Source organism: Gobio gobio (genome assembly GCF_949357685.1).
Source record: "Gobio gobio genome assembly, chromosome: 16".
Lineage (NCBI taxonomy): Eukaryota > Metazoa > Chordata > Actinopteri > Cypriniformes > Gobionidae > Gobio > Gobio gobio.
Window position 1 is genome coordinate 46748848 of NC_137109.1, and position 12266 is coordinate 46761113.

The window sequence follows — 12266 nt, forward strand, 5'->3', positions numbered from 1 at the left end:
GTAAATGTATCTACTGTCAATTTTGATCAATTTAATGCGTCCCTGCAGAGTAGAAGTATTAATAGATAATATTAGATGTATAAGTGTACATATACTGAGTGTATTATACTGTGCAAGTTGTGTAAATAATATATGTATATTATACATATATATATTTTAGGGCTGTCAAAAGATTAATCACGATTAATCACATCCAAAATAAAAGTTTGTGTTTACATAATATATGTGTGTGTACTCTGTTAATTATTATTTATATATAAATACACACACAAGCATGTATATATTTAAGAAAAAAATATTTTTATACATAAAACATTTATATTTATATATATTATAGATTATATAAATGTACATACAGTATATACATGCAAATATTTCTTAAATATATACATGAATGTGTGTGTATTTATATATAAATAATAATTAACAGAGTACACACACATATATTATGTAAACACAAACTTTTATTTTGGATGCGATTAATCTTTTGACAGCCCTAATATATATATATTAGTATTAGGTTATAACTATTTTACAAATGAAGGATTTCCTGTATCATAAATCGCTAAACGAAAAAAGAAGTCACAAAATTATGGAAGGATTAACTGAGATTTCCTGTTCAAATTATTGTTCCATAAATTTGTGACTTATGGAAATTTCTTCCTTTCTTGCTCCAAGAAACTGGTACCATCCAATAATTTGCATTTGGATGGGTATTCGGCACTTTTCTTCTAGTGAAGATCCTTCTAAATGCACACTTCCTCTTCTTCCATGTGATTGCTGGAATCTCACTAGATTATTGACCCAGATAGCTTTGTTCTTCTGTAAGGTAGTTTCACTTATCTTGTACAACATTATATATTGCTTGCTACTGAAACAAATATCAAATAGTATCAAGTTTAGTTGTTTGCTCATAAAGCTCCCGCTCTCTCTCTCTCTCTCTCTCTCTCTCTCTCTCTCTCTCTCATGCATCCCAATATTTGGATTGTTCTGGAAAAATGGTTTAAGAAAATCCCAGCTCAACAGTCCAAGAAAGTTATAGAAAGTTTTAGGAACTGCTAATTATAAGCAATAATGTCTGTTATGGTTAAACTTTTTTTAAACAGAAAGGAATTCAGGAGTTTTTCATTGTTTTTAAGCAAAAGTTCACCCATTTATGATACAGGAAATATTTTATTTGAAAAATAATCAAGGTTATAACCCTAATGTATATAATATTTCAATTCAATTGTGTTTACAGTAATGTACAATTACATGCATTATTAATAAGTGTACATTTATAATCAATACATGATTTTATTTTCTACCAAAAAACCTAGGTCAACTCATACAGAACTGTAAGTTCAAGCAGAGCAGCATGACCTAATGTATGAAACTGAACGCAAGTTACTCCCTACTGCCCCGCATCCAAACAAAGTGAATCTTTTGAAGTGAGCAAACAGAGAGACTGAAACCTCATTCACTGGCCTCTGGCCTAACATTAAGTCAGCACAGCTGCCAAAGGAGAAATAGACCTCATTGTGTGAGTAAACCAATGAAAGACACAGAAGTCAAGGGCAGAGCAGAGGAGAAAAAACACTAGGAAAACACTGAGACACACACTCACCGTGTTACAGGAGGTCAGGAGGTTGATAATATTGTGGTCGAAATGTGTAACGTGATTGCAGATGTAAAGACGGGCAGTTTTGTCCCGTAAGCGCGGGCTGTTCTGCTGGACATGCAGACCCAGCACTGAACACATTATTCTCACTATGAACCTGAAACAGCACAGACAGATGCCAATTCACACACACTGGCATAAATACAGCAAACATACAAAAACGCAAACTAAGGGTGTGTTCACACTTCAAGTGAAGTGACGATGTGAAGGCCAAGTATGGTTACCCATACTCTGAGTTTGTCCTCTGCATTTTACTCATCCAAGTTAGTAGTGAGTATCGTAGTTTTCCGAATATAAGACGACTCCCCTTTTTCAAGATGTACCGCTTTTTGCAGACCAAATCTTGTATTTTATAAAGAAATTACCAAGTCATTTTCATATTGCATGTTTTTCATTTTCGTTTTGAAATTATGGTAAGTACTGTTAAAATGTACAAACGATAACATTTAAAAAATAGAACCTTTTTGGTATACCATAACAATACCCTGTAGCCCATCTGAATTATATAACAATTAGGCTGTCCATCTCATAGTGAAAAGCATGTAGCCTAGCAAAATTTCATTAAAGCCGGGCGTACAGGTGCGATTTTTGCTGTCGTACGAGCCCTCAGACGATTTTTTTCACTTGTGTGGAAATCGTTGATTGACATATGGTCGCGGCCCGCAGTGTGTGAGAGGAATTACGAGACGAGCCGAGCACATCGCGACCTCCCAATAATTTTTAAACAAACGTTTTTTAACAGTGTGTAGGCTGTTCCCTATTGTCCCCCCACGTCACATAGGCTAAATCTATGAGTATTATTATGCTATAAGTGGCTGCAACCATGAAGCGTGTGCATACACTCGCACACACTTTCTCTCTCTATCTGGTTGTTTCTGTTGAAAGGAAGGGCTGCTGTTCTCTGCTTTTCAACAAATCATTTGCACACAAATAATTTTTTATTTCTTTTTCCTATCCAAAGCTATATCTGCAACATTGAAAGCTCCTGAGTGTCCGAACTCGCACAGTGTACGCCCGCCTTAACAGTAGAAGTGAAATCTGGGTATAGTCTTACATTTTAAAATCACGTTTGGAGGAAGTTTGGTCCCGTCAGTGAGGCAAGCAAACCTGACAGTCAGGCGACTCTTCGACGGTAAGCTTTTCTTTGACTTAGTGGTTTTTAGACATTCTTTTTGCGCTCGCGATCTTCTAACATTACACTCTGACACACCGTATTTCGTGGCACACTTGTTTTATGCACACTTGGCGGCACTTATTGTTGCTGGTGCATGTAAAAGTCTATCCCCTGAATATAAGACGAAACCGTTTTTTGGGGATTTCTATAAAAATAAAAACAGTCCTATATTCAGAACAATACGGTAGTGGACACACACACACTGCAAACCGTGGACACACACACCCGGAGCACTGGGAAGCCATTGGGGGTTAGGTGCCTTGCTCAAGGGCACTTCAGTCCTTTCCTGCTGGTATTGAGAATCGAACCTGCAACCTTCGGCTTACAAGTCAGACTCTCTAAAGGCGGGCGTACACTGTGCGAATTCAGACACTCAGGTCGTGAGATATTACACACGCTACGAGTCAGTTAACTTGATAATCGCATCAAAGCAGCTGGTATTGCACGGCGAGTCGGCGGCACTCACACAAGCTCTCACTTAACACAGATACTGGAGCTTTCAATGTTGCTGCTATAGCTGCAGATAGAAAAAAGAAAGAAAAATCATTTGTGTTCATATAATTTGTTGAAAAGCAGAGAGCAGCAGCCATTCCTTTCAAACAGAAACAACCAGAGAGAGAGAGGGAGGGTGTGAGTGAGAGTATGTGTGTGTGTTAGGGGTGTAACGGTACACGTATTCGTACAGGGCTTTCGGTTCTGTGCACGTGTGTACCTGAATACAATCTTTAACAGTTAACAGTCGGCTTGTTTCCGCGGAACACACTTCAACCCGAGTTCCCACACGAACATATTAAGTATTCGGTCCATTTTATAACGAAATTCAAATGATAAATGCTGTTTTGACGCTCTTTAATGTGCCGTTGCTGATCGCTGATCACTGATCACAGTTGGCCGCGCGCATGTGAATACAATTATCTGTGAACACGATCGATCATCTCTTCCTAAAGAATAAACATGAATGAACATCTGAAGGTGTGTTGAGGATACATTACAACACGTATCATATGTGGTGTAATCGCTCAATCAGTGTTTCAACGGCGGAAAGACCTCAATATAACTACTTGAAAACAATGTCATAGCATCACATTTACCTCAGGCAGTCATTCAGTGTCCACAGCTGTTAGTTCACTAGAGAAATCAACTCTTTCACTAAATATATGCTCTATATTAGCCTATATATTCATTATATTCTACTGAACCTGTTATGTCTTGAATATTTCATGTATGTTTAAATAAACCTGTCGTGAAAATGACAGCCACTGTGTATAAATTATTATATTTCAACAACGAATTGGAGGAAAAACTATTTTATAATAAGATTTGGGAGTTACTGCAAAAACTGCCTTATGTGAAGTTTACATGTTTGCGTACTGTTATTTGAGTGTTGATTAATATATCTAAAAATAAATAGCAACTGAATTTAGGCTAATAGTTTGGGCTCTGTTGTTATCCTTTAATATTAATGTGCAAGTAAGGGCTCCCTATATAGTTTACAGCAATATCTTCAATAAACTTTTACTTCTAATTTAATTCATTTAAGGACAGACACTTTTTTTCAGTAAACCACTATTTAATAAAAAATAAATAAAAAGCAATTTTGTCAAACTACTGTACCGCACCCGTACCGAACCGTGACTTCAAAACCGAGGTACATACCGAACCATCAGTTTTGTGTACCGTTTCACCCCCAGTGTGTGTGTGTGTGTGTGTGTGTGTGTGCACACTGTATGTTTGCAGCCACTGAGCTATTGCCTAATAATACTCATCGATCTAGCCTTTGTGACGTGGTGATGCATGATTTGGCAATAGGGGACAGCCATATGCTGGTGAAAATCAGGCCGAATTTTTATGTTTAAAAATGATCGTGAGGTCGGGAGGTGCTCGTCTCGTTACGTAATTCCTCTCACACGCTGCGAGCCGCGACCATATGAGCATCCACGATGTCCACACGATTTCTCCCGAGAGAAATAAATCGTCTGCGAGTTTGTACGATAGCAAAAAAAAAAAATAAAAAAATCGCACCGTGTACACCCGGCTTAACCATTAGGCCACAACTGCCCAGAGTAGCTATTTTCTCTTTTGGTCCGGACGAAAAAAAGAACTAATACATTTAGTCCTGGTTCACTTAGTCTTTTTTTTAAAACAGAACCTAAAGATACTTTTTTTTTTTTTTTAAATGTGCTCCTTATATGTGCGTACATTTGATGGTATTTTGACCAGCTGAGAACTCGTGAAGAACTTATAAAATGTGCAGCAGGAATTCCTCCGTCACACACACACAAACAAAGATCTGCTGCGAGGAGACGCCTTTCTGATGCCTGTACCGAATTCTGTGATGGGCAATATCATGACTAAGATAAGAAAAAAACAGGCATGCTTGAGCATTCTGTCCTTTTTACGGTCGCATCTTGTGACATCAAATCCTGTTTTTGGTTCGGTTACATGTCTTTGGTCCGTCTTTGGTCATATTTCAGTCTAACCGCACTAGAGTTAATTTGGAAGCGGACTGAAACATGTCTTTTCAGCGGTCTCTGTTAGCTTGTTTGGTGCACACCAGGGTTCAGATGGCAGTGTTCACACTTATTCAAATGAATCGCACTAACAGAGCAATCGCACCAGGGTTTGTTTTGATCGAAACAAACCTGCCAAGTGTGAACACACCCTAAATCTGCCAAACAAAAATGACAAAGAATTTAACACCACATTTTAAATAAATGCATTAGGAAACTTGTGACTGATCACCAAGCTATTCATCATTTTTAAATAACTTAATACATTTTTACAAGTAAAAACTGTGCGTAAAAATGCTGTTTAAAAGCATCTGAGCATGTAAGACTGCAGCAGTATTGTTATTGTTAACAATTAAAAAGTATTAAATATTAGCTAAACATTTTGTCTTGGCTAAAACGAAAATATAAGTTTAAGTTAAAACAATAAATAATAATAAATATTATAAGAGCATATAAATGATACTAAATGCAAATAATACTATGCAATGTTTTCTAAATATGACTTTTTATTACTGATTCCAATCTTTTGATGTGCTTTCTAAATGTTGCTATCTATTAACGCTGGGGCGTCTTACCTTCTGACAATACTGTCAGGTAGTGCACAACTCACTAGAAACACATGAACACCAATAAATATTCGCAGTAGCATCAAGCACAAGCCGACAGGGGAGTACAGCAACAACAGCAGCAGGATGAAGCGATCATTTGGTAACCTGTGGAAACAGATGACAGGAATAGAAACCAACTTCAGGATCTATTTCTGAAAACAGCCGTTTGGCAGAAACCAACATCCATCTCTCCATATCAGAGACCTGAGGAGTGTACACAGTAGACGGCATAACTACATTTCCAGCAGTTTACTAACTAGTGCACTTCATTTCTGCGGTCATGTCTGAGTTACTCTAATATATCAGGATGACTAGAAACACGAGTTAAGGTAGGGTGGCCATATTTTGATTACCGAAAACCAGGACACTCGGCCCTGCAATGAGATACTCAAAGTTTACTCAAAGATTCCTTATTAATTTCAATACATTTAAAGTATACCCCCTCTGCATGGATGGAAAATTGTTATATTAGGGCCAGGGCAAAACTTGAAAACAGGACATGTCCTGGGAAAACAGGACGTTTGGTCAACCTAAGTTAAGGCCTTGGTGGGAAAAATCAGCTAATATACAATAATGCATTATTATTTAAATGTAAGTTTTATGCAGGCAACAGGCCTTACTGCTAACATATATAATCACAAATATTAAGACTTACTGTGTTTATATATATACAGCATATTTTGGCAGGTTTCATTAACTGAAAATAACCCCCAGACTTTTATATTCTGCAATACTAACGTATAAACCATAAAATGACTGTTCTATAGAACAGCATTTTTTTTTAAAATAATAAGATAGTAAAAGGTTTATAATGTTACAAAAACATGTCACTTTTGATCGACCTTGCTAAATCTAAGTATTCACTTTCAAACTGTTTCATTAGCATTTATGACAAATAGTTTATAAAATTACGTACGTGCCAAAATAACCAGAAATCATTCGTGTTTACTAGTTATTCTCTTTTGTATGTATCTGAAAATCATTCACTAGTCTCTAACAGACTTTATACGGCTGTGTTTTTGAGGGTTTGATGTTGAACATGCTACGGCTAATTGTGTTAGCTCTGCAACTGTTGTCATTTCAAGCTTTAAATGTGAATAAGTTACCGCTGGAAGTCGAACATCTGCTCAATCCCCCGCGTTTCCATTATTTAAGCTCTTTCTGGGATAATGTCAAAGGCTCCTGCATACTATTCTTCAGGGTTTAACGGAAGGTGAGAGGGGGAGAGACGCTAGCCCGTTATTAGCCTGTGCTGTTATTCGCCATGTTGAGAAGCTGCTGATGTTTCTAGATGAAGAACAAAGAACTTCAGGAAAGAAACGAGATTAGACACTCCAGGGCTACTTCCGTGCTGGATCACGTGCGTTGCTGTAACGCATCTGATTGGTCTTTAGATATTAAATAGTGCACACCGCCAAATAATTAGAGAAGTGGACAAATACAACAAAATAAATATTGTTCGATATAGTTTTTTTCCTTGACAATAACATATGTTTTAATTAACATTCCACTGCTTTCCCAGATCAGGATAAAACCTAATCCCAGACTAAAATGCATGTTTGATCCGTTTTTAACGTCAACCAATGTCTTAAAATATGTCAGTGCCATTGTTTTGTCTCAAGATACACGCCAGTAATGTTTTTGTTTCTTTTTCTTAGGCACATTTATAAATGAAACCGGGCCATTATGTAGCCATTTCAGTTTTAAGTCCTGAGGTAAAAATCTAGCGACCTCGTATGCCGCATTTGTTGACCTTTTACCAAATAGTCAAGAGTGGATGATCTGTCAAATAAAGCATCTATGTTCATCTATGTTCAGTTTTCAAAAGACAACTCACCTTTCATCTTCCCCTTATTTTCTTGCTTTTCTACGTGCATTTTTCTAGTTGAAGGCTGACATCTTGCGTTATGGAGTACGCACTACAATACAGTCTGACCGCCTTTATCAGACACTAGTTTAACATAATATGTTTGCATTTTCTAATATTTTTTTATTCTTACATATTTAGACAACTCCTAACAATTTCTTTCACTTTCTTCCTTTTGCCTTATGAAAGACGTGAACTGTGCCGGAAACACTTGCTGTTTTCAAACACTAGGGGGAACCACAAGTCTTCTTATTTCCAATGTCACTTTGTCAACTCCCAAGACTTAATGAAAACTATTGGCGTCAGTGACTTTTTGCTAGCAATAAAGGCCTCTATTTTGTTCCTTCATGGAAAAACAAGTCACAATTTGCAGGGTAGCCTATAGCCTACATTAACAGTAGTAACCCACATCTCTCTCATGATCAGTTTGACAGTATATTGACAAAGAAAAATAATGCAGTTTGTCATTGATCTGAGCATTACTGCACAGGTAATATACTACACAAGCCTAAAAATCTGATCTATACGACTGCCATTTATAATAAAACTCAGTACGAATGAATGTATCTCTCCTCACAAACACACACACACAGTCAGATAACAGTGGTGCCCCTTGAATGCAGTGCATTCGCCCCCAGCTGCAGTTCCCAAATATGTCTCTTCAGTAAGAGATTGAATCTGCCCCATTCATTAGCCTAAGTGGATGAGCTTCCCTAATAGATGCTCCCCTTCCCCTCAATAATTGCTGTTGATTGGCGTAAATTAGACCCTAGTTGCCAGACGAGTGATTCTCGACGACGATAATCTGATTCCCAGCTGAAACTAATAGGATTTTAACTCCGGTTTGGCCTAATGTCCGTCTGTAAGGCCTGGCCCGGCTCTGTTAGGCCAGACCTGCCCTTCAGCCCAGCGGCCGCATGCACAACTCACTCTGACTGCAGGGCTGCAGATGAGCGTCCGAATAAACAGATTTGTACCCTCAGGTGAACACGCACGCACACGTGCTGTCAAGCCAGACCTATGAACAGATGGTGTGGCTAACAGTGTGTCAAGAGAACTTGACTTTATAAGGCCTAAACGCGTACAGGAAAAGAGACGGGTTTGATGAAGTTCACTATAATGCAAAACAAGGGTTTCTTTTTACGGTTTCCATGTTTTATGGGTACTTTACATAGACGTAATGGTTCTTCTACTGTACAAACTGTACATTATATCCCCTAAACCTACCCACCATCACACAAAACTTTCTCCATTTTCGAAAAAGATCATTCTGTGTGATAAATTTATAAGCTTTTTCCACATGGGGACCAAAAAAAATGACCCCACAAGGTCAAAATGTATTGGTATTAGTATACTTGTAGGGACATTTGGTCCCCATAACATATAGGGAACACCTGGCCACGGACATACACATATATGTTGCATCTATCGTTATGAGGATACTGTGCAAACTGTATATTATATCCCCTAACCCTAAACCTACCCATCACAAAAATAACGTTCTGCATTTTTACATTTTTAATAAAACATTGTTTAGTATGTTTTTAAGACATTTTCATTACGAGGGCTCAGGAAATGTCCTCAAAAACCCCATTTCCATTGTAATAACCGTGTAATAATGTAATTATACAAAATTGTGTCCTCATAAATCACATAAACAAGCACACACACAGGTTTTTAGGTCTGGCCTTCGAGTCATTCCAAAAACCTATTTTTTAACAAGCACGATTTGAGGTATTATTCTTGTCTGTAGCACAAATGGTCAGCATGCTCAAAACATAAAACATAGGGTTTGTTCAAATCCTAAGCCCAAGTATTATTAATGATGTCCAGAACAGTATATTAACACATTTCGCATCAATCCCTCCTAAATCGAAGCTTTTTGAGACACATGTCCCTAATGAAGATCACCCTTATTTGATATTATTTGTCATCAGGCTGATAAGAGCGAGCAGCACGCCTCGAGTCTAATGAAACTCCACTCCATTAGCGCTGAATCGGACAGATTGGCCTCCCAGAGAAATGAATTGAGTTTTTTGTATTTGTGAGATCATTCTCCCTGCATTAACTGATCTTTATCCCATCTCTTCATCACAGCCAAATCAGGTTAGGCGGCCATGATTAGCTGGGGTGGCCTCCCTTTTTAAGCAGTAATTGGGTTTAGCGGCTTAGCTGATAGCGCCATTAGGACCAATAACGGCCTTGCTTGGCTCGGGGAGTGAAACAGATTCTCCTGGAACAGATGGCAGATGCTGGTAAAGGGGCTTGATTTAGAGGGGGCGAAAGCAAAGTTTGTGTAACCGTAGAAGTTCTGGCATTGTGCTGCCTCTGTCTATACGTCCTCTGTGTTCTGTGTTTGCTGGATGTCCGTTTAATGGGTTATATATATATATATATATATATATATATATATATATATATATATATATATATATATATATATATATATATATATATATATATATATATATATATATTAGTGCTGTCAGTTAAACGCGTTATTAACGACGTTAACGCAAACCAATTTTAACGGCGTCAATTTTTTTATCGCGAGATTAACGTTCTTTTTGGTCTAACAAACTTTGTAGTTTTTTCACATGCTGTTGCAGCAACTAGTAACGTTAGAAAAACTACAACACCACTCCGGGTGTAGCTAGACCGGAAACAAAACATCAGGCACGCTGCGGCTGCCCACACTTGTTTGGGCCATTAAAAGAGTAGACGTGGATGGCAAGCGTGAGACGCCGAAATGAGAAACGTATTATGCCATGGTTTAACTCAGGGGTCTTCAACTAAAAGTGCTTGTCTTGAGCGCTGCTTTCTGCTCTGATGGTGGATTCACACCAGACGCGAATGAAGCGTTTTGCGCGAGTGATTTAAGTCAACGCAAAGACGCAAATAGACATTCTGCGGCGCGAATTAAGCGGCGTGCATGTCGCGTCATTCGCGTCCGGTGTGCATGCTTGACCGCGCGTCTGGGTCTGAACGCAACAGTGAGCATTGCAACGTTAACTGTTTCATTAGCCTACGTCAAAAGGCTTCGCGGTCCGGATTCGGACCGGAGTCCGCTAGTTGGCGACCCCTGGTTTAACTGCACTATAGGCGGAGTCCTAGTTTACCTTGCATGTGCACTTTGTAATTTTATTTTGTATCACCCTGTTTTGATCCCTTAGAAAGGGCTGTTGAAGGGGCTGTTTGTGCAACAAAGTATTTGTTTCACCCTTTTATTGATGGGCAGTGTTACATTGTGTGAGCGATTATTTGCTTCAAGTGAGAATGTTGGTGTGAAATCGAACACTACAGTATGCCAATGTTGTTTTCAATAAAACAAACATTTGAACAAAGCAAGCCGATCCACTTTTCTATGTTGATAAGAGCATTAAAATAAGAAAAAATAATGGGACAAAAAGAAATCAAGGGACATTTAGAATAAATAAAAATGTGCGATTAATTGTGATTAATTGTGAGTTAACTATGGCATTAATGCGATTAATCGCGATTAAATATTTTAATCGTTTGACAGCACTAATATATATATATATATATATATATATATATATATATATATATATATATATATATATATTTAAATCTAGATTAATCTCACTGTAATCTTGGAATTAATCTAGATTAAAATGGCTCATTTGAATTCTGCTGAAGGCATTCAGAATATGTTTGCTCGTAAGTGATCGTTTGTCTTTTTGTAGTTTGAATAATAAATAACTTCTGTCCCTTTAAGGCCTGACGCACCCATGGATCCCAAACACTGTTCCTGTGAGCTGGTTACGACTTTGTTTACGTTAAAACTCACCAAGATGGGCATTAAGACATTTTTGGGTGTATTTGACCATTAATAAGCAGGAAAAAGGAGCTCATTTTTGCACTTGTATGTCAGAGGCGGCTTTATTACGGTATGTGTGCGCTTCAGATGCGAGCGCGAAATCTGCGGGAATTAGTAGAATTAACGTTATATGCAACCCCGCGCGAAATTCAGACCGGTCACACCAACACTAACACGCTGTCATGAGGAAAAATCCAGCAGAACACGCGTTCGCCGTGTTCAGAGGGTTAACCGGACTGAATGAGAGGCACTGGTAGGCATACACACAGGTTCGAAGACTCGTTCTCTCGCCCCTACAGTGCAATTCGGCTAGGTTTACATCCGCGCTAAAATATCAAGGTGAAAGTCATCACATCTTGCGTAGTATAGACCCAGCTCCCAACCCAACTTTGAGAATAGATTAACGACGATATTTTTTTTATCGCCCGATAAGAGTCTCACGTTAACGCAGCACATTAACGCCGATAACGGCCCACCACTAAAATATATAGTACAGATTAAAGTAACTCACTGTGCGTTACTATTTTTGTCATGTTCCTTAGTAAAAATATATATTTTTGCTTTCTTCTTGCGTCTCGTTGAGATTATTTATGTTAAGTGAAGTCA

At 38.0% G+C, this 12266-nt stretch overlaps 1 protein-coding gene across 4 annotated transcripts in view; it reads right to left on the reverse strand.

The window, feature by feature from the left end:
- aup1 (AUP1 lipid droplet regulating VLDL assembly factor) overlaps positions 1–8017 on the reverse strand; it is a 26950-nt gene extending 18933 nt beyond the window's left edge. For 2 of the 4 annotated variants that reach the window (XM_079838601.1, XM_079838603.1), the window contains exons 1-4: positions 7790–8017; positions 7059–7239; positions 5920–6057; positions 1607–1757 (exon numbers count right to left, since the gene is read on the reverse strand). In XM_079838601.1, the coding sequence (XP_079694727.1) occupies positions 1607–1757; positions 5920–6057; positions 7059–7099 (330 nt within the window). In that variant the 5' untranslated portion in view covers positions 7100–7239; positions 7790–8017. Of the gene's footprint in view, positions 1–1606; positions 1758–5919; positions 6058–7058; positions 7341–7789 lie in introns of those variants that run through there. The other 2 variants (XM_079838600.1, XM_079838602.1) reach the window with 2 other exon arrangements.
- Positions 8018–12266: the final 4249 nt, after the last annotated feature.